The 20,783-nt window shown below is 44.9% G+C and overlaps 1 protein-coding gene across 2 annotated transcripts in view; it reads left to right on the forward strand.

Annotated features, from left to right (window-relative positions):
- Nucleotides 1–20,783, forward strand: part of Trappc9 (trafficking protein particle complex subunit 9) — a 482,662-nt gene that overhangs the window by 294,100 nt on the left and 167,779 nt on the right. For both annotated transcript variants that reach the window (XM_059246876.1, XM_059246877.1), the window contains one exon: nucleotides 8,929–9,071. In XM_059246876.1, coding sequence (XP_059102859.1) covers nucleotides 8,929–9,071 — 143 coding nt within the window. The remainder of the gene's footprint in view (nucleotides 1–8,928; nucleotides 9,072–20,783) is intronic.

A 20,783-nucleotide genomic window follows, 5' to 3' on the forward strand; every position in this document is an offset into this window, starting at 1 on the left:
CTCTCTGTTCTGCTGAGGTCTATCGGATGCCTCCTCCTGCATTACCTTCTAGTCTTTGCTGCTCACCACCCAGACATGTTAGCTGAGGACTAGTCTAGTCCTCTAGCCTCTAACCTGCTCCCTTTCCTTGGTAGCAGCACTAAAATACTCCACTGGGCTGCTCATAGCCCCTGGCCAATTCCGACTAGTCTAGTCCTCTAGCCTCTAACCTGCTCCCTTTCCTTGGTAGCAGCACTAAAATACTCCACTGGGCTGCTCATAGCCCCTGGCCAATTCCCCACCCCGTTGTCCACTCCAAATCCTACTTCTTCTTGGCTAGCACAGGTCCTGTGGGTCTCCTGAACTGGACTGTGCTGAAGGCAGCCGTTGTTCAAACCAACCCCTACATTATCATGGATGTGCTGTTTAATTTGTAGCTGCTTGGTATCTTTAAGGCATAATTAACACTAAAGAGAAATTTTGGCCAAAAGTGCTAATTAACTAGAAAGTAATAGTGTGGCTTTCATTGGTAGGTTTTCCTGAACCCTGGTAGACCGCTGTGCTGGTCCAGTGGCAGGAACTGATCCCCAGCCAGTGGCTTGTCCTGGGTGTTTAGCTTCCTAAGTGGACCGCATCCTAGCTATTGATCTTTTGTCATATCACAGAACGAATCTGCAGTGACAGGTTCAATTGGGGTCTTCAGAAATTAGAGGCCTGCTTATACTTTTAAATTGGCTGGGATGTGTAGGAGGGTGGTTGTTTTTTCTCTCATAATAGCTTCAGTTATATTCGAGACTGTGGAACATTAGATTAGTAATACAAAATGAACAATAACAGTTCTGATAAGAGCTGATCAAAATCTTGGGTAATATCTGTCAGAACACTCAGATTCTGAGGAAGGATATTGAACTAGAGAAGCAAAAAGCCTTTTCCAAGGTTATATGCAATTTTAATTACTGTCAATCACAGGCTCACTTTCTGTTCTTTAATGTGGAACCTGGGACTGCTAGAATCCACCCAAGACTCCTGCAGATTCCACAGTTGTCCCACATCAGCGTGGCCAGCATTAAACATTGTTTAGATATTTACAAGTGATTGTGTGTCTGTTAATAACATTGGTGTCCAAAATCCAGTTTACTGGGTGCATCTTACATTCTTTTCAGTGTAGCCTCAGACACTGTAGCCTCATGGGTTTTGGCGAATGTGTGACCTGGATGGCCATCCTTATCACCAGTATGTGGAACACCTGATGACCCCAGAAAGCATCCCTGACTCTTCTACAGCTAAGTCTCCTGTCCCCAGTCCCAAACAATTCTGGTCTCCTTACTGAGACTAAAGATTTACCTTTCTAGTGTCTAGTGTGCTCTTGGGTCAACTACACTCAGAATAATCACCTCAAGAGTCATCCATGATGCTAACATCACTTCCTGTTCCATTTCACAGGCGGTAACATAGTTTTATAGGCACACTACAAGTTGACTAACCATTCACTCATTCCTTATGGGACACTGTGGTTATTTCCAGTTTTGAGTTGCTGTCAATTATTTCTATAGACATTTTGTTATCCACCTTCATGTGGATATCCACCTTCATGTTTTTATTTTTCTTGGTGTGAATTTTATTGCTTAATGGTAATATGGGGTTACAGATTTAAGTTTACAAGAAATTACTTAATCATTTTTCAAAGCAATTGTGCTATTTTATAGTTCTACCAGCAGTTTGAGCATTCTAGTAGAATTAAAAGATTTTTTTAAAACAGGATGATGTTTCTGAAGTGTTTTACCCCTTTTCCACATGTGCCTTTAATTGCTTGACATTGGACTTATATATTATCCTTATTTCTAAGTGTTTGGTGGAAATATTTAGTTACCTACCCTTAAGTATGGTTTTTCATTAAGGTTTTAATGGTACATTTCATAAAATGTACTTTTCCATGTGTTATTTGCTCAAAGTTATTTTAAAAAGTGTCAGTGGGTTTTGAATGTTGTATCTGCTTTTTCTGTTGACTGTGTGACTTACTTTTCCTTTCTGTTAACAAATTGTTAATATAGTGAGAGACAGTAACAAGTTGATGCTCAAGAATTAAAACCATCCTTGCATTGCTAAGACTCATTTGGTCATGATGGGTGAGGTATTTTATATACTTTCAAAGTTGATTCACTAGTAGTACTTTGTTAGGGAGTTTTACAGTTAAATGTATGGGAAATACTGGCCTTAAAATGTTTTTTTTTTTATAGACTCTCTAATTTCAATATTTGAGTAATACTGGTCTGATAAAAAAAATGACACCATTTTTTATAGTGTGTGTGTGTGTGTGTGTGTGTGTGTGTGTGTGTGTGTGTGTGTATGCTACAGTGGATGTCAATGAACAACTTACAGGAGTTAGTTCTCTTCTTCTATTATGTGGACCTTGTGGATCAAACTCAGGTTGTCAGGCTTTGGTATCATGTGTGTTTACCTACTGATCTGCCTTGCTGGCCTTCTCCATCCTTTTTTCTCAAGCTTGTTGTATGAAATTGACATTTTTCTAAACCTGCTGTTTGGTAGAATATGCTGGGTAACCGGCTGCATGTCAGGCTTCTTTTAGGAGATGCTTTTCCTGTGAATTCAGCCCTTGATCATCATGAAGCTCTTGGTTTCCTGCTTCTCTTTGATTCTTTTGGGAGGAAGTTCTTACTGAGTATAAATTGGGGCCACTGTTGGCCCAAACTTCTTCTTCCTTTCCATCTTTTTGCTTTCTGTGGGATCTGTACTGAGGCTCTTTTTTATTTTTGACATTATAATTTTGTTTCCTTTTTCCTTGACTAACCTGAGAAGGATGTCACCCTCTTGATAGTTTTGAGAAGTTACAGTTGATTCTGTTATTTTTGGGGGGTGTCTGGGGTGGGACCATTGATTTTAATTTAAGAATTGTTTGTTTTTTGCCCTCGTTCTTAACCTGTTGTTTCTTTGCCTCTCGTTCATGGCCACCAGAGGTTTCATACACCTTGACACTTAGCTGTGGCAATACAGAGAACAGCTTATCTCAGACTTGCCTGGGCTCAGGACAACAGTGTGACACCTCCTTTACTGTCATGGCCTCTGCCCATAGTGGACATCCATCCATGTCGGCAAGTGAATGGTAGATGCGTAAATGAATATTCTTTTGAGTGATGTCCTTTAATGGTGGGGGAGTAGAGTGAGCATGGGCTAGGCTGCTCCTAACTACACAGAACCTCGCTGTGATGGCTCGTTTTAATTGCTGGCTTGAGCGATCTAGAGCCATTTGGCAAAAGAGTCTCAATGAGAGATTGTCTCGATCGGGTTGGCCTGTAAAGTGTGTCTGTGGGGGATTATCTTGACTGTATTAATTGAGGTATCAAGACCTCATCCACTGTAGGTGGCACCATTCCCTGAGCAGAGGATTCTGAACTGTCTTAAGAGTGGAGAAAGTGAGATGATCAGAAGCATGCATGCATTCATTCATCGTGCTCTCCTCTTGACTGTGGATGTAACTAGCAGCTTTGCATTCCTGTTGCCTTGATTCCCTTAGTGATGGACTGTAACATGGAATTGTGAGCCAAACAAACAATTTCTCCTTTAAGTTGCTTTGGTCAGGGTGTTTTACCACAACAGCAGGAGAGGAAACTAAGACACTTGCCTATGTAGACAGCACCTTCCTTATTATAGGTGCAGTGCACAGATCACTCAGTTTAGTGTTTTACATATGCAGGTGCTCAATAAAGGTTACCATTTAAAGATCCCTGTATTAGCTTGAAAAAAATCAGTTGTACTGTGCTTCGAAAACACATATTTTGTTTGTATTTCCTTGCTCATTGCAGCCTTCTGGATGTCTTCTCTCAAGGTGAGGACTGAGAAGGTGCTCTGGATAGGAACCATATGGTATCCAGGGAGGACAGCTTTGCGCCTCCCTCTGCTCTGCACATCCTGTGCCATTTGCCTGTCAGCCCATTTTATGGTTTCATTAAACTATTCTAATTCTACCAGGCTGAGGCTGCTTTTCTCTTTTTCTCCCTTTTAATCATTAGGAGGAAAGGCAGCAATACTCAATTTCAGCAATCCTTTCTCTGCTTGATTTTTATAACTTAGATCACCTCCCCCCATAATTATGTCTTTTCTCTGGTTCTCTACAGAGTAAAGAAACAGCCAATTCCAAGAAAATTGGAGCATGGGCTGTTCTTCCTTCATCCGCAGTGCTTGACAGTTAGCTCCATGTGCACTCTTTGTTCATACCTGGGTGAATTCTCCTATGGTCCTTCCTGAAGTTGGTTTTTAAGTTTGGCTTGTGCTTGCCTCCTTTAAGGCCACCAGAGAACCTTTCTGTTTCCTTGGACACTGTGCCTGTGGTTGAAGCAAGGTGCCACATTCTTGCTGGTTGTGGCTTGTCCATTCACGTGCTCCTTTGTTCCTATGTCCGTGCACTCAGCACTAACTGAGCTTTCTGAGGTCAAAGGCCACATTCACCTCAACCAAGCCCAGATCCTTGCACTCAAAGGATGTCTGGGAGACTCTGAAAAGATGAATGAAGTCAGCCAGTTAGAGTCCACTGTACTCAGAATTGACGGAAGGCACCTTGTGTGATTTCAAGGGCTCTAGGACATGTTTGCAAGAAGTCAGGAGCTCTCTGGAGTTGGTGACTCTGTTCTCTTGGCTGATGGAAGTGGAAAGAGAATTTGGGGTTTCAGTGAGTCTAAAGTATAAGTGTTGAATTTAGAAAAACACCTGTTTCACCAAGTACTTTGGTTGTAAAGAAGAGATGTGGGTTGCCCTCGGTGGTCAGGAAGAAGGGTTTTAAAATGGGTAGAAGGTCCATGATGGCATCGTTGGCATCACTGGCTTGCATGACACCCATACACATGGACATGAAGATAGTCTGAGTGGAGGGAGGCAGAGGGAACAGTGAGCGTACTAATGTGGGGCTGAGGACTTGAATGGACATCACTCCAGGGGAGACGCACAGTAGGTTTACAATCACAGGAGGAGAGAAGAGGCCTACATCAACCTAAACTGCAGTGAAATGTGGCTTCACCCCAGAGGATGGCTGTTACCACAAACACAGAAAATGAGTATCGGTGAGAAAAACCCATGTGTGTGCTAGCTGAAGGATCAAGTGGTGTGGCAAATGATCTGGTGGTCCCTCCAAAAGCGAACGTAGAATAAATGTATGATGTAGAAATTGCACCCTCTGCATGCCCCAAACAGACAAAAGTGAGGCGGTGACATTTGCACACCCCTGTCATAGCAACGTTCTTCACTAGACACACAGGGTTGGAACAAGCCTCATGCGCATTGATGATCCATCACCGGCAGCCAGGCCACACGGTGGAGCGCTACTCAGCTTTAAAAAGGGAGGTGATCTGGTGCAAACTGTGACAGGGTAAACCTCAAGAGCATTTTGATAAATGAAACAAGCCAGTCACAGAGGGACTGATGACCCAAGGCTCCCAGAATAGTCAACTGTGTAGAGAGTGAATGCGGGAGAGTTGGCAGGGACCAGGGTAGGAGATGGTGGGAAGGTAGTGTGCAGTGTGTTCAGAGGTTTCTTTTTTTTTTTTCTTTTTTTTGGGGGGCGGGTTTCAAGACAGGGTTTCTCTGTAGCTTTGGAGCCTGTCCTGGACTAGCTCTGTAGACCAGGCTGGCCTTGAACTCACAGAGATCCACCTGCCTCTGCCTCCCAAGTGCTGGGATTAAAGGCGTGCGCCACCACCGCCTGGCCAGAGGTTTCTTTTGGGAAGACAAAGAGGGTTCTGCAGATGTGGGACGGTGACCACGTGTCAACAGAGTGATGTGCAATGCTAAGAACCTCTGCCCTGAAGGAATTAAAATAGTGACTTTGATAGGAATATTTTCTCTCAGTAGATCGTCCTTTGGGTTGAAGGGTGTTTTGTTTGTTTTGTTTTTCTTCAAATAAATCTAGTTTTTAAAGTTCAAAAATAAGTAAAAGAACTGGGACCATGTTCATTTCTTCTAAGCCCTGTTGCTGGTGGTTTACTGGATGGGCAAGGTTGCACAGAGGGAAAAGAATTTATTTAGTGTGTTTTCTTGTTTCTTCATGAAACTCTAAGGAGGTCAGTATCAGTCATAAGGAGGTCAGTACCAGTCACAAGGAGGTCAGTACTAGTTATGTCCCCATTAATTGGTGGGCTGAGGCTGAAAATGGCAAGCCACGGTGCCATGCCATAGATCCATGGTGCCAAACTGGATTTCACAGGTGACTCCCACCTTCTCTCCTTCCATCCTGCATAGACTTTGCCAACTGCCTCCCCTCAACATGTCCTTTCTCTGATATGAGGGGCACACAAATTGTTTCCTTTGATTTTTAAAAAGCCTAATAGATATGGTGGTCTCCTCAGGGCAAAGAGGTGGGTCAGCAGAAGCAGTCAGTGCAGGCCAGATCCACCTTGCTGGGACCTGAGGGAGGAGGGCTGTGCTGGCTAGTTTTATGTCATGGGAGAGGAGGAAGCCTCAGCTGAGAAAATGGCTCAATCATAATGGCTATCAGCAGGCCAATAGGGCATTTTCTTAATTAGAGATGGAATGTGAGAGGGCCCAGCCCATTTTGGTTGGGTCCACCCCTAGTCAGGTGGTCCTGGACTCAATAAGAAAGCAGACTGAGCAAGCCACGAAGAGCAAGCCAGTAAGTAGCACCCCCCACCTCACACACACACCATGGCTTCTGCATCAGCTCCTGCCTCCAGGTTCCTGTCCAGTTTGAGTTCCTGTCCTGACTTCTTTCAGTGATGGACCATGGTGTGGAAACAGAAGGCAAATCAACCCTTTCCTCCCCAAGTTGCCTTGGTCATGATGTTTCATCACAGCAATAGTAACCTTACCTAAGACAAGGGCCGAAGGTAGGCACCTCTCTTTAGCAAACTCTTGGAAACATGGCATCCTTTCACTCGGACTAGGAGAGAGTGAGCCCTGACTCCAGTACTTCAGCACAAACTTAGAGGTCCCAACACAGCAATGCCATGGCTGAGCTCGCACATAATGCTCAACTTCTGTTTTCAGGGCTGCTTCTGGAAAAGTCCTTCAGGGGAGTGGTTAGAGCCGGGTATTCTGGGAGCCTTCTCCGTTCTTCTTTGGCACAGAATGGACATGTTCAGGGGATGTTATTTTCCTGCAACCATTGTTCACCTCCTTGGTCCTCCCTGGCATCATCCTGTTATGTGCTGATCTGTCTCCTCTGCTGCTACTGGTGTTATATCTTGGAGGCATGAAGATCTGCCTCCATGCTCCCCTCTAACAGTTCTATCTGTCAAGTTCCTTATTAATGATGGAGTATGTCTGTGGGTGGGTTTGTGCACATGAGTGCAGGTGACTGAGGAGTTCAGAGAAGATGTTGAACTCCTTACAGCTGGAGTTACAGGCAGATGGGAGTCACCAGACATGTGTGATGGGGCCAGAACTCAGGTCCTCTGGAACACAGCACAGGCTTTTAACCGCTGCACCATCTCTCCAGCCTGTAATACCTGCAAAGTCTGAATGCAAAGGACTGCATAATACATGTCTCTGACTTGGACAGCCATAGGACGTCTCTGCTGCAGAGCGTTCTCTGTTTCTATGTTGTTTTTTTTTTTTACTTATTCCCTACAGAATTAGGTGCTGGCTAGATTTGCCCTCAGGGCCCCTGCTGTCAACACCTGTTTGAGGACACTGCTGTGGAAGGCTCCATCATTTTAGTCAGGAGTTAGCTAGGCCAAGATTTCTTGTTACCATGGCTACTTCCTATGTTCCACAGGCTACAGATCCCTACAAAGTTGCCTTGTACTGAGTGGGGGACGTGGGAGGTGCCAGCTTTTCTATAATGCATGTCCTCTGTCCTTACTATTTCTCTGCCTGTGTGCAGGGCCATGGGTGGGCCTGCTCACAGCTGTTCCTCCTGAGGAATCCTGCAGGACTTTGGGACTGGGGTCATAGTCCTGTAGGATTTACCTCTTATGCTCGTCTCTCTTCAATCTCAGGTACATGCAGCGCACCTAGAGCTTGCCTGTGGCTTCTTAGTATCCTTTCCTCTTACACCATTCCACTACCCAGTGCTACAGCAGTTGCTGGGCATGAGTCTCCTCCCTGATACAGCAGCACTGGACTCTAAAACAGTGGTGGGGACCCTCACTCAGCAATGGAGCTCTGCCTCTACATACCTTGTTAGTATCCCTGTATCCTGCCCCAACCCCTAACCCCATGCTCTTAGTCTGGGCTGCTCTCCCCCAGGATGCAAAAATCTTATCTCAAAGGGAAGGATGGTCAGATATGACCAGACTGGACTGGGGCTGCACTTTCAGTGTCTCACCTCCCCAGTATGGTGGCTGAATAACTCTTGTGTTCTTGTATCACCAAGGGAGACACAGTCTACCCTCCTACTCTCCCATCATCCTTTGTAAGTGCACACAGTAGGGGAGGTCTTGGGGAAGAGCCTAGGAGGGGAGAGTTCAGCCCCCATTGGCACCCTACTTTGTAGCCACCCACCATCTTTGTCCTGACGCCTTTTTGCCCATTTGGATGACACTTGCCACCTCTTCATCCTGTGTCCTGTTTCTGGCATGGTGGCACTGCCCTTGTCTTTCGAGAAGGGCCTCTGCTGTGCCTCTCTCTGACCTCTCAGGCTTCTAGTTATGTCAGGCTGGGAGTAGAAGTTGCTTGCTACCTCCTGCATGGACGCTGCCCTTCCCAGCCACCTGCCAATGCACAGTGTGTGTTCTCTGGCAAATGTGGTACCTAAAGAGGGTGCATATTGGAGTCCCTTCTCCCTGTACGTACAGCCAAGGACTGTTCAGGCTTTCGGTACCACAGGAAAAATGGGGCCAGATGCACGGTATGAGCTGGGCTACTTGTGTGATCCTTTCAGGTGTGAGGGTCCTGAGACCCTCGCTAGGTTGCAGCCTGCTTTCCAGCGTGGAGCCTCATCTGCTCGTAGGTACTGATTTGGTGTTTGTCTTAACTTTTTAGACTCTGGAAGCTGTCCTGAACTTCAAGTACTCCGGAGGCCCGGGCCACGTGGAAGGGTATTACAGGAACCTGTCTCTGGGACTGCATGTGGAAGTCGAGCCCTCTGTGTTTTTCACTAGAGTCAGTACACTTCCGGCAACCAGGTAACCAGGCCGGGTGGGGTGGGGTGGACGGGAGGTTGTCTCATGTCACTGGCTATCTTACCTCACTGTCCAGCAGAGCCATGCCTTTGGCAGGGCAGTGGTCCTTGGTGTTAATGGGCAGCTAGGACGCTGTGCCCACAGTCCCTGTGTGTGTGTGGGCCCTCCCAGGGCAAGTTCTTTGCTCCGCTCTGACTGCGCCTTCTTCAATGGGGGCTCTGCACAGTGCTTTGCTTGTATTTGGTTCTTCCAGAGAACCCCAGCCTTGTTCTCTGTGATGCTCCTATGGCCGGTGAGATGAAGGTTTTTGTCTCAGGGCTCACTGTCCAGCACCACAAGGACCTTCTAGCTCAGCACAGTGTCAGTCATTCTGCACAGGGAGTCATTTCCTTCAAGGTAACCCTCTCTGTTACTAACTCCTCCAGGCCTGATCTTCTTAGGAAAGGGAAGGGTGAGTTTGTCTACTTCAGGGTCACATGTAGTGAGAAAGGCCATTGGTTTTCTCTTAGGTGGAAGGTGACAGTTCCTTATCTCATACTTGTACTGTGGAAGTGGTATCAGTGCTTCCCAGGAGCCCTTGGGATAGTTTATATGTGCAGCTCCTGGAGAGTGGGGAACCCACCTCCACTGAACTCCACTGTGGACCAGGTCAGCATTGTGTATGCTTAATTGAGCAAAACAGCAGCCATAACTAACGCTCACCTGTCTTTCTTTGGACCTCACAAATAGCACCCTGGCCTGTGCTATTTATTCCTTTCTTGTATTCTATAGGGTAAAGTAGAGGTATGGTGTCCATCATAATGCTGACAGAAAAATCCATTTAAACGGATCTAGCTCACTTACCCCCCGGCTACAGCAAGAATTAATGGCTTATCTGGGCCTTTTAGCATCCCTTTTCATCATTTATCACTTTTTCGGTCCTCATTGCCAAGGTGGCTTCTACTTGAATTTGTATAAAGCTTTAAAGCTCCTGCCCCCAGGGCAGATTTGGCCAGCGTGCTGACAGCCAGTGTTAGGGTGTGCCAAGCCTTCCACACATAGCTCTGCTGCATCATGTCTGCCTTTCTTGCCCCTTCTCTTCTCCTGCTGCCACTGCCCATCAAGACTTCTCAGATGTGGCACAGGTTTCTACGAATTCTCTTTTGTGCCTCATTGATATATGGCTGCTACCTCATGGCCCCTGTAGGTGTAAATGGTAATTTAAGGTTGAAGTGGACTCAGAAGCATTGGCTGTAGGCTGAAGCACTACTCTGGTCTTTGTTGCCAACCTGTAGCCTTCATCTTCTCTTGTTTTGGCTGGTGTATTTCTCTTTCCAGCTCTTGGGTTTGAGAGTGCACTTCTGATTTTCCTTTTCCATTATCCCTACGTCTAATTGATCTTAAAATCCTGGCATGGAAATCTCACCATTTCCAGCCCTGCTTGTCCCCCAGGTCCTACCCAGCTTGCAGACAGATCCAGTGCTGAGGAGACTGCATTCAGGGTCTCTCCCACTCTTGTTTGGGACAGACCTTCCTCTTCCCTGCTTCTCCCCATGTTCCTACCAAGTTCTGGTACAGCCAGTCATACCTTTACAGCTGGAGCTTGTGTCAAGGCAGTTCACTCCTGGGGGCTTAAACTGTATCTTTTCCCTGAAAGGATCCTATTAATAAACTACCATTCTTTTGGTTAACCCTTTGGAAAACATCTGCTTGCCTTTGAAACCTGTTTGATTTCCTGTACATTTCTCTAGCAGGAGTGTGCGTGCGTGCGTGCGTGCGTGCGTGCGTGCGTGTGTGTGTGTGTGTGTGTGTTTCTCTGTGCTATATTCCTGGGAGCACTTCTGCCCTGTTTCCAGCCAGAACCCCCCAATACCAGGTGCATCACACAACCTCTTTGGAAACAGGGGCAGACAGAGCAACTTCTTGCTCTCCACTAGCCTGATAGGAGCTTGTCCACACAGTTAATATGGAATAGGAATACAAATGTACACACAGGAGCAATGAAGCAATGAAACATCAGATAAGTGAATAAATAGAAAAGATCCAAGCTCCCTCTAGGAGTAGGGAGGAAGAGGAGAAAATAACAAGGAGTGAGTGACTGAAAAGGATACAAACAATACAGACTTACATGTCTATGTCCAAATTTGCCCCAGTGCAGACAGATTCAGCATTGCATTTAAAAGTGGAGCTTGTCAGACTCCATGCAATAGCAAGACATTAACTATATGCCTCTTACAAGAAACCAGCCTCAAATGTGCACAGTGTATGTAAACACTAATGTTTAGAAGGTTGGTATGGACTTATTATTATTAAATGTCTGGGCTTTCAAGAGAAAGAGATGGGAAAATTTGTAGTGATTGAAGAATTGAATTCTCAATAGCACATTACTGTCCTAAATATAAATACACTTAAAAAGATAATTTCAAAATAAAACTGGCACACGAAGGGGAGAAACAGATAACCTCATGGTATACCTGACTGTTTGAATATTATTCCTTGAGAATCTGATATGACAAGTTTACAAAACAAAACACAACCCACAGGAAAATTGTAACCAACCTAGACATTTTGGTTAACCAGCTCCACCTAATTGTATTTATGGAAGAGTGATTGCTTATACTAGAAATGAATGGCTTGACATCATTGGTGTGGCTTCTGCATCACACAAAGAAGAGTTCAATACCCCCAGAAGAAATTATAGAGAACAAAGCATGTCAGTAAAATAGGGAGTGAAAGAGAATTTATGGAGTCAATGGAACCAAAACTGATACTTTAAAAAGATTAATAATAAAATTAATCATAACTAGGGCAATGAGTGGGGAGAAAGAGAGAACACAAATTGTTAGTAGAAGGAAAAAAAGATGCAGCCTTCTGTGGGTTTTGTATATGCTATGTTTGGAAATGTAAGAGGATACTGTAGAGAGCCTTATCCCAGTGAGTTAGACAACTGAGGCAAAATGGATCAGTGTTTTGAAGGAGGAAAGTGGACAAAGTACTAAAACTGACACAAGAAGAAATAGAGTATGTGAATAGATACTCTCTGTGAATAGACACTCTCTGTGAATAGACACTCTGTGAATAGACACTCTTTGTGAATGGACACTCTCAACTAGAAAGTTCCCCTGAAGCGTTCTGTGGGCCCAGGCAACTTCTCCAGTAACTAGTTCAAGCTCTTAAGAAAGCAAGCACAGTACTTTTAAGGAAGCTCATTTCAAAAGCAGGCAAGGAGGAGTCCTTCCTGGACCCAACCTCATGATACTGCTGCTTTCCAGAGACACCAACCACATCACAGGAAGAAAAATCTGTAGGCCAGCAGCCTCAGGTATTCAAAGGCTGAGTTGAAAGACAAAATACAAGTTGATTTCAGCCACATGTAAGGTATAATAGAGTACTAACAATTCCAGTTTATCCTGGAAATACATTTAGTTTAAGCACTGAAAACTTAACTGTTGGAATTTATCTCATTAGCAAAACAAAGGGGGAAAACCTGGCAATTGATGAAGGACATCCTTGGACAAAATTCAATTCTTACTTAGCTGGGAACTCTATAAACTAGGGTTTCTGAAAGCTCGTCAGCACCAGAAAGTTCCTGGGCAGAGAGTCTATGGTTACTGTTGCTACAGGGCAAGTCTGAACAATTTCTCCATGAACATGAGCCAGGCAAACCTGTCTGCTGTGAGCACTCTGTTATATTCCTTGTAATCCTTCCCAGAGCAATAAGGTTTCAAAAAGTAAAAATAATCAAAGACCTAAAAACTAGAAGTAGATAGTTTAAAAAAAACTCTGTTGTCATCCACATGTCTGCTATTACACCGTACACACGACCAGCTGTATTCCTGTTTATTAGCAACAACTAGAAATTTGAAGATAAAAATGAAAATAATGTTTCAATAAAACCAAAACACAAACCACAGGGATAAAGTTGTGAAAATGTGCTCTCTATCTAGAAGGTGTCAAAACACAGGGAAGAGGCTTGAATACCTGGCAAAGGACGGGCGCTAATTCCTGAAAAGAGCTGGTTCCTGTTGAAATTCCAGTTTCCTCTGTATTGACTATAAACTCAAGGCAATCCCAACCAAAGTCCTGGCAGTATTTATTAATTAAACCAGAAACTGGCAAGTTGTTGTTTAAAATATCTTGAAACAGAGCAGGAAACATTCCTTGACCAAAAGAACAAAGTCAGAGGAATTAGGTATGTGATTTGAAGACTTCTGTGCAGATGCCATTGGCACCCACGAGGACTAGAGGTCAGTACACCCAGGTAGACATAACATAAATAGACAGCAGAATGCAAAGCCTGTTCATGCTCCTCAAAGGAGATGTAGCAAGGCAGCTTCCTGACTTGAAGCCAGAGATTTCTTAGATCCACTCAGAAATTGCTAACTATAAAATGAAATGTTGATAAATAATTAATTTTATGAAAATTGAAACCTTATGATTGGGCTGGCCAGAAGGTGCAGGGGGTAAAAGCTTTTGCTATGGCAGCTGGATGCCTAAATCTGATCCTTGGAATCCAAGTAAAATTCTGGATGCTGTGGGCCACATCTGTGCCTCTAGCCCTCCTGTGTTGAGATGGATGTGTGAGAACAGCTGGAAGCTTGTGGGTTAGGTAGCCTGGAGTACACAATGCAGCAGCAGAAGCATGGAGAGAGACTGTGTCAGCCAGGTAGAAAGAAGGCAAGCAGTTCCTCCTGAAGGCTGTTCTCTGGTCTCCATGTGTGTGCCCTGGCATGTTGCATGCCTGAGTGCTTTTTATAAATAAAATAAACAAATTACAAAAAAATTACACTCACCAAAAGGCAAATCATGCCATAAAATATACTGCAGCATTTGAACAGGTATTTTTTTTTATAATGGCCCCCAGTCACCTGAAACATGTTCTGTGTCATTAATTGTTTGAGGAACATAAAATAAACCTTTGATTAGGCACCACTGTATACCTCCCAGAATGGCTAACATGGAGTAAATGCTGATTGCGTTCGATGTTGGTGAGGTTGGGATTCAACTGGAATTTGTGGGCATACAAGTTGACGAGCAGCTCTTCTTGGAGCTTTGAAGCACATACCTACCCAGTGAGCTGCCAGTTTCTTTTCTGCATGTTTATTTTAGAGAACTAAAAAAAAAATCTATCTACAAAAAAGACTTGTGCAAGAATTTATATAACAGCTTTACTTTCTATAACTCCAGTGTGGAAATGAATCCGAATACCTGTCAGCAGGAGAATGGGTGAGCCATCTTCGATACAATCCCACAGGGGGATACTACTCAGAAACAAAAGGAGCTTCTGGAACACGATGCCAGTCGAAGGTGTCTGTGCACACAGTTCCAGACAATGACATCCTCTCTGTGGTCAGAGTGCTTTGAGCAGTGGCTGAGTGTGGGTTGAGGGGGGGTGAGAAGAAGTGGGTTAGGAAGGTATTAGGGTCTATTACCTTGGTTTCTTAGGCTTTGCCTCTGACACTCCCTCTCCCCAGGGAGGACCTCAGTTCTAGACAGACCAGGTTCATCAGTTGCCTCAGAGGACCAGTGTCTTTCTGCCTCAGTGAAGTATTGTGTGTCTAGTAGGGTGCTATCCCGGGGTTAGGATAGTGTAAGGACTCATCAGTCTATCTTTCACATCTTTGTCTGTTATCCCATGTAAGTTGTTCCTTGATTTTAAAAAAATTAATGCTCACATATAAAATTATGTGTGCAACCAAAGAGGGCCCTTAATTTTTAATGGATGAGATATGGAAAGTTATCATGGGAAGTGGGATGCTGCAGTGTTCAACATTGGGACAGCCCATGGGCGGACCCTGGGAAGAGCGAAGCATTGATGAGTCCCTCTAGGTTTTAAGACTGGCAGAATGGGCACCAAGCTGAAGTTGTATTTTCCTTGGTGACTACAGCAAAATCAACATGCATTTTGGGCACTCAGCATTAGCAGTTTATTGAAGTGGCATGCTGTGGTGCATTATGAATTCATTGCTTGCTTTTTGCTCACAGGTGAAGATTGTTCTGTCAGAATCACGCTGTGCTAGAATTCTATACATCTTACTTTTAAAGGCAGGCCCTTCTCAACACACTTGGACTACAGATGAGGCCGGGTGGGTGTTGTATGTTTTTCTCCAGCTCATGTAGCTTGCTGGTGACAGTTGATCTAGGTTTTCTTACTTCAAAGCCACTGCAGTCTGGACAGCCAAATGACCACACCTGCATGTCAGAACTTTCATGGAGGTTTAGACTGATTTTTAGTGTAAACAGAAGCCAGGGATGTCAAAAGATCACCCTGGTGTGGGCCAGTTGTGTAGAGAAGCTCAGCTGCAAATGTGAATGGGTCATTTGCTCCCAGAATTGTCAGGATTTCTGTCCCTGTCATTTCTATAGTTTTTCGTGTGTGTGTGTGTGTGTGTGTGTGTGTGTGTGTGTGTGTGTGTATGTGTGTATGTGTGTGTGTGGTGTGTTGTATGTGCATGCATATATGCAGATAAGAGTGTGTGTGTGGTGTGTGTTGTATGTGCATGCATATATGCAGATGTGAGTGTGTGTATGTGGTGTGTTGTATGTGCATGCATATATGCAGATGTGAGTGTGTGTGTGTTGTGTTGTATGTGCATGCATATATGCAGATATGAGTGTGTGTGTTGTGTATTGTATATGCATGCATATATGCAGATGTGAGTGTGTGTATATTTGTGTGTGTGTATGTGGTGTATGCATGCATGCATGCAGCTCTGAGTGTCCATGTGTATGTGTGGTGGCCAGAAGAGGATGTCAGGTACTTGCTCTTTCACACTCTACCTTGTTCCCTTGAGACAGGGACTCTTACTAAATTTGATATGAGGCTGACAGCCAGCGAGCCCCAGTGACCTGATCCTCCTGTTTCTGCCCCTCCCCCCAGCACTGAGGTTACAGGTAAGTATTGCCATGCCCAGCTTTTTTTTTTTTTAATTTTTACATGAGTTCTAGGGAATCCAAACATCCAAGCTCAGGTCTTGTACACGTGCACCAAGCACTCTTACCCTCCAAGTCATCTCCACAGCCCCTCTTACTGGTAGTTTTTGATGTGACTGTCTTCTGGAAAGGAAAGGGGAAAGAGAAATGTTCTTTATTCTGGGCATGTTATGTTCAGCATTCTGTTCTGTTCCAGAATGCCCTCAGAGGTGGGCATCATGCCCTGGAGTGTGCAGTGGCTCCTCATGTGTTCTACCCATCGGCATGCGAAGGCTTGGGTCTACATGGGGCCTCTAAGCACCATACTGTGGCTTTGGGTCATATTTGTGTGAGCCAGGTGTCCAGAGACCTAGCTCTGATTCCTTCTGCTGTGCACATGTTATCATGGGAGTTGCAGTTTCAGGGTCTAACTGTCTGTCCCTTACTGAGAGACTGTGTCTGCTCTGTCCATCTCACCAGGGAGAGAAGAGAGTCAAATTATTGAAGAGTGGACCATTTTCCCCAAATGCCGTAAAATAGTAAAGATGAGAGGCAGACTATTCTCCCTCCCTCCTTTTCTCTCTCTCCCTTCCCCTCTCCCCCTCTCCCTCCCTCCCACTTGGGTTTGGAAGATCAATTACCTCTGAGATTCACATTTTACACCAAGCCGCCCGGTAATGTTCTTAGGGACTAGACTGAAATGGATCAGGCCACACTGCCCCTCTCTAACAGCTGTGCTTCCCTCTCTCCCAAGGAGCAATTTCTTTCTAGATGGTTACAGTAAATGATCCAATCTTAGACATCCCTATTTGGAGCTATGTAGAGAATACCCTCCTCAGAGCAGAGTGCAGGGTGTAATAGGTATTTTGTGCGAATAGAAGCCATCCTTCTGGAGACACTGTTGCACTTGCTCTCTGTCATTTAAAAGGTTTCTGTTGGGGAGGGGCCCTCAGCTCCCCAGAGGTCCCATGCCCATAGTATGTAACATCAAGGCCGTTTCAAGAGGGACCTTTATCAGGCTAGAGCTTTTCCAAGCTGCTGCATTTGCTAGATTCATTTTACATTTTGTAAGACTTTAGAATCTTAGCAATAAGATTTGGAAGTAAATCTGTATTTCATCTCAAAGGATGATAGCATTGATCTTGTGTGGTCATGAAATCACGTGTTGAAAAATTATTCGTGAAGATTTGAATATGGTACCCAGTGCGAGATCGATAAATGGACATTGAAGATCCTTGCTTCTCGCCGGGCGTTGGTGGCGCACGCCTTTAATCCCAGCACTCGGGAGGCAGAGCCAGGCGGATCTCTGTGAGTTCGAGGCCAGCCTGGGCTACCAAGTGAGTTCCAGGAAAGGCGCAAAGCTACACAGAGAAACCCTGTCTCCAAAAAAAAAAAAAAAAAAAAGTGAAGATCCTTGCTTCTTTCTTGTGTGCCAGCCACGTTCTTTGGGGAAAGGGAGGGCCAGTCCTGTAAGAAGATCTATTATGCACAGCTGGTCCTAGGAACTTCCGTAGGATGCCACCGGCCTTAGCTGCTGGCCCATCTTCCTACCTTAGTGTTGGCTCTCTGAAGCCAAACACCGTGACTGGCTGCTGTGTTGGCTATACCCAGCATGGTGCCTGCCATGATACAGGCACCAGTACTCAGTTGAATTGATAAGTAATGCCGAGGGGACGTGGGAGGTACATGACAGAGAAAGAAAGAACCGCCCGGTGTGAACTGATGGGGAGAGCTGGTGCCATGAAGCCGTCTGTGTGAACAGTAGGAATAGCAGTTGCTTCTTCCGTGAATTTGGAGGGAGCTGTGCAGTGGGGGGGCCAGGGCCAGAGCCCAGAATCCCGAGGGCACACTGAGAGGCAAGATACAGGAGGAGGGGACCGTGACTGCTCCTGGGATATGCTTGAGTTATGAAATAGTCTGTTCTGAGCTGGTGAGATGGCTCAGTGGGTAAGGGCACTGCCCTCCAAGCTTGAAGATGCAAAAGAGAAGCAAATCCTAGAATTTTTTTCCTGATCTCTCTGTATAACACATACATACATACATACATACACACACACACTTACATACACTAAACCAATATTAAAACATACTCCGCCCTCCTAAGATATAGGGAGCAGACATTCCTAGCCTGTCACTGTTTGTGGCTACATGATGCCCCTTTCACCCAGGAGCCACGAGGGGTCTGCAGAAGGCCCTGGAGCCCAGGGACATCAACAATGGCATTTGAAAGGGTTTGAGAGATGACACAGGAAGTCCAAGCATTTGCCATGCAAACAGCAGGACAAGAGTTTGCACCCCCAGATCTCACATAGACGATGGGTGGATGTGTTGTTCCACCTGCAACTCCAGCCTTGGAAGGCGGAGATGGGAGACCCCAGAAGCCAGCTGGCTAGTAAGACTAGACCAGCTTAACCTGCATTTGAATGAGAGACCCTGCCTCAAAGAAAGTAAGATAGCAAGTAATCAAAGAATATCCCTGACATCACCCTCAGGCCTCTGCAGGCTCCTGCACACGTACGTATATGTGCACTTGCACACAGGTGTGAATGCATATTAAACATTTACACGTTGCATATGCCCCCCCTCCCCCAACACGCACAACAAAAGAGGGAAAAAGTGGGAGTGAGGTGCCCTCACTCATACTGACTACCAGATCTGCCATAGGGGTGAGTTCTGGAATGTTTCTAAACCCCAGATCCTGATACCTTGTTGTGAGGGTTAAGATAGAAAGCTGAATGTCAAATATTTAAGGCAGAGCCTGGCATGTGTTACGGTCATAGGAGTTGGCACTCTCTTCCCCTCTTGTTCTTAGCCTCTGACCATGTATCCCAGGCCATTCCTTCATTCTGTTTAAATCAATCCCCAGGACTCCTGGCCTGTGAGGAGGACATGGCAGGTGACTGTACATGGCAGGTCGTCTTGACTCAGTAGAGGAGAAGGGGGCAGAATCCTAGACTTTGAACCTAGTTCCTGCCTCGGGAGGGCCACTGAATTGCTGTGAGCCTGGCTTGTCCTTAGCTAAAAATAGTGGGGATATTATACTTAAAGAGAGATGTCTGTCCCCTTCTCAAGCCATTCAGACTCGTTACATAAATCCATGCTATGGGAAGTATGGTGAGCGACCCCATACCTGTTGTGTCTCCCACCGAGACATCCGCTGGTGACATTCTGGTGACATCCTGCAGACATTATCTTCTCTATGCTACTCCTCTGGCACTATGCACACTGCTTGTTACTGTTCTAAAACTAAAAATAAGACGTGGCTTCTGTGCCAGTTAATTATCTGTGTAATCCACGTTGATTGTCTTTCCATATCAGACACTTGGGTCTCTGTATTTATGTAGAAACTGCATACTTTTCCACAGTCTTCCCCTCTGCTCGGAACTAGTTGGCTTTCCCTACTGGCTGTTTGCGTTGAGCATTTTTGTGCATAAGTCTGTGTGCATGTGGAGAGTGGGTTTGAAACAGAACTTCAAAGAATCTGGACTTTTAATGTGCACTATAGAAATTTCCTCTGTAATTCGTGAGTGTGAGAATACGACTTCCCAGCCTCATTAAAAAATATCACTGTTATGAAAGAGTGAACAGTTGAAGTCTGTGCAACATCTCACTGGTTTTACAACTTTAACATCGTTAACTGGGAGTGAAGCTTAATATTCTTTATGTTATTGAGCTTTTGCTTTTTTTCCCCAAGTACTGCCTTATATGTAATTTTATCGTATTTAATTTTTTAGAAGATTTATTTTTAAGTGTGTGTGTGTGTGTGTGTGTGTGTGTGTGTGTGTGTGTGTGTGTGAATGTGTTTGGGGAATTCAGGAGAGGGCGTCACATCTCCTGTAGCTAGAGATATAGATGGTTATGAGTTGCCCCATGTGGGTGCTAGGAGCCCGACTTAGGTCCTCTGCTGGAGCAGAATGTGTTCTTAACCACAGGGCCATCCCTCCAGCCCCATATTTAAATTTTTTTATTAATCTTTTTTATTGCCTAGAACTTTTGTGTGTTAAATATTTTTAAAGGTGACCCAATTTGTCATGTGTTAAAAAAGGATTTATTTACATATATGTGTGTGTGTGTGTGTGTGTGTGTGTGTGTGTGTGTGTGTGTGTGTATGAGTATGTGGCTCCATTTATGTATATGTACCACATGCATGCCTGGGTGCCCAAGGAGGTCAGAAGGGGCTGTCAGATCCCTTGGAACTGAAGCTACAGATAGTCTGAGCCACCATGTGGGTGCTGGGAACCGAACCCAGGTCTTGTGGAAGAGCAGCATGTGCTCCTAACTGCTGACTCATCTCTCCAGCTTCCTAATCTGTCAAATTTTGTTACAAGTTGTATTTGTGTTTTTAAAAAGGATTTCAGTTTTACTTATTTATATGTGTCTGTGTGGAGGTATATGCACATATGTGCCTGAAGAGACTAGCGTTACAGGTGGTTGGGAACCACCTTGTGTGGGTGCTGGGAATTGAACTTGGGACTTCAGAAAGAACAGTTTCACAAGGGGCATTTTTGAGTGCTTGGGTTCTGTCTGCATCTACTTTAGGGAGTGCACTAAATTGTTCTTGGAAGCATTTCTTCCACTTCTGCTTTCTGGAAGAAACCACACAGTATTGTTATTTCTTTACTTACTTAAAAAAAACTGTTTGGTAGAATTTGTCAGGAAAGACTCTTGACCTGGAGGAGATTTAAAAAAAAAATAGTAGATTTGATTGATTTAACGGGTGGGAGACTTTTGAGGTCGTTTACCTTTTCTTGGGTTGATTCTGGCAGTTCGTGCCCTGTGTCATCTGGGTTGTGACACTGGCGAGGTGGAACTCTGATGTCTCCA

This window comes from Peromyscus eremicus, chromosome 20 (assembly GCF_949786415.1).
Source record: "Peromyscus eremicus chromosome 20, PerEre_H2_v1, whole genome shotgun sequence".
NCBI classification, from domain to species: Eukaryota; Metazoa; Chordata; class Mammalia; order Rodentia; family Cricetidae; genus Peromyscus; species Peromyscus eremicus.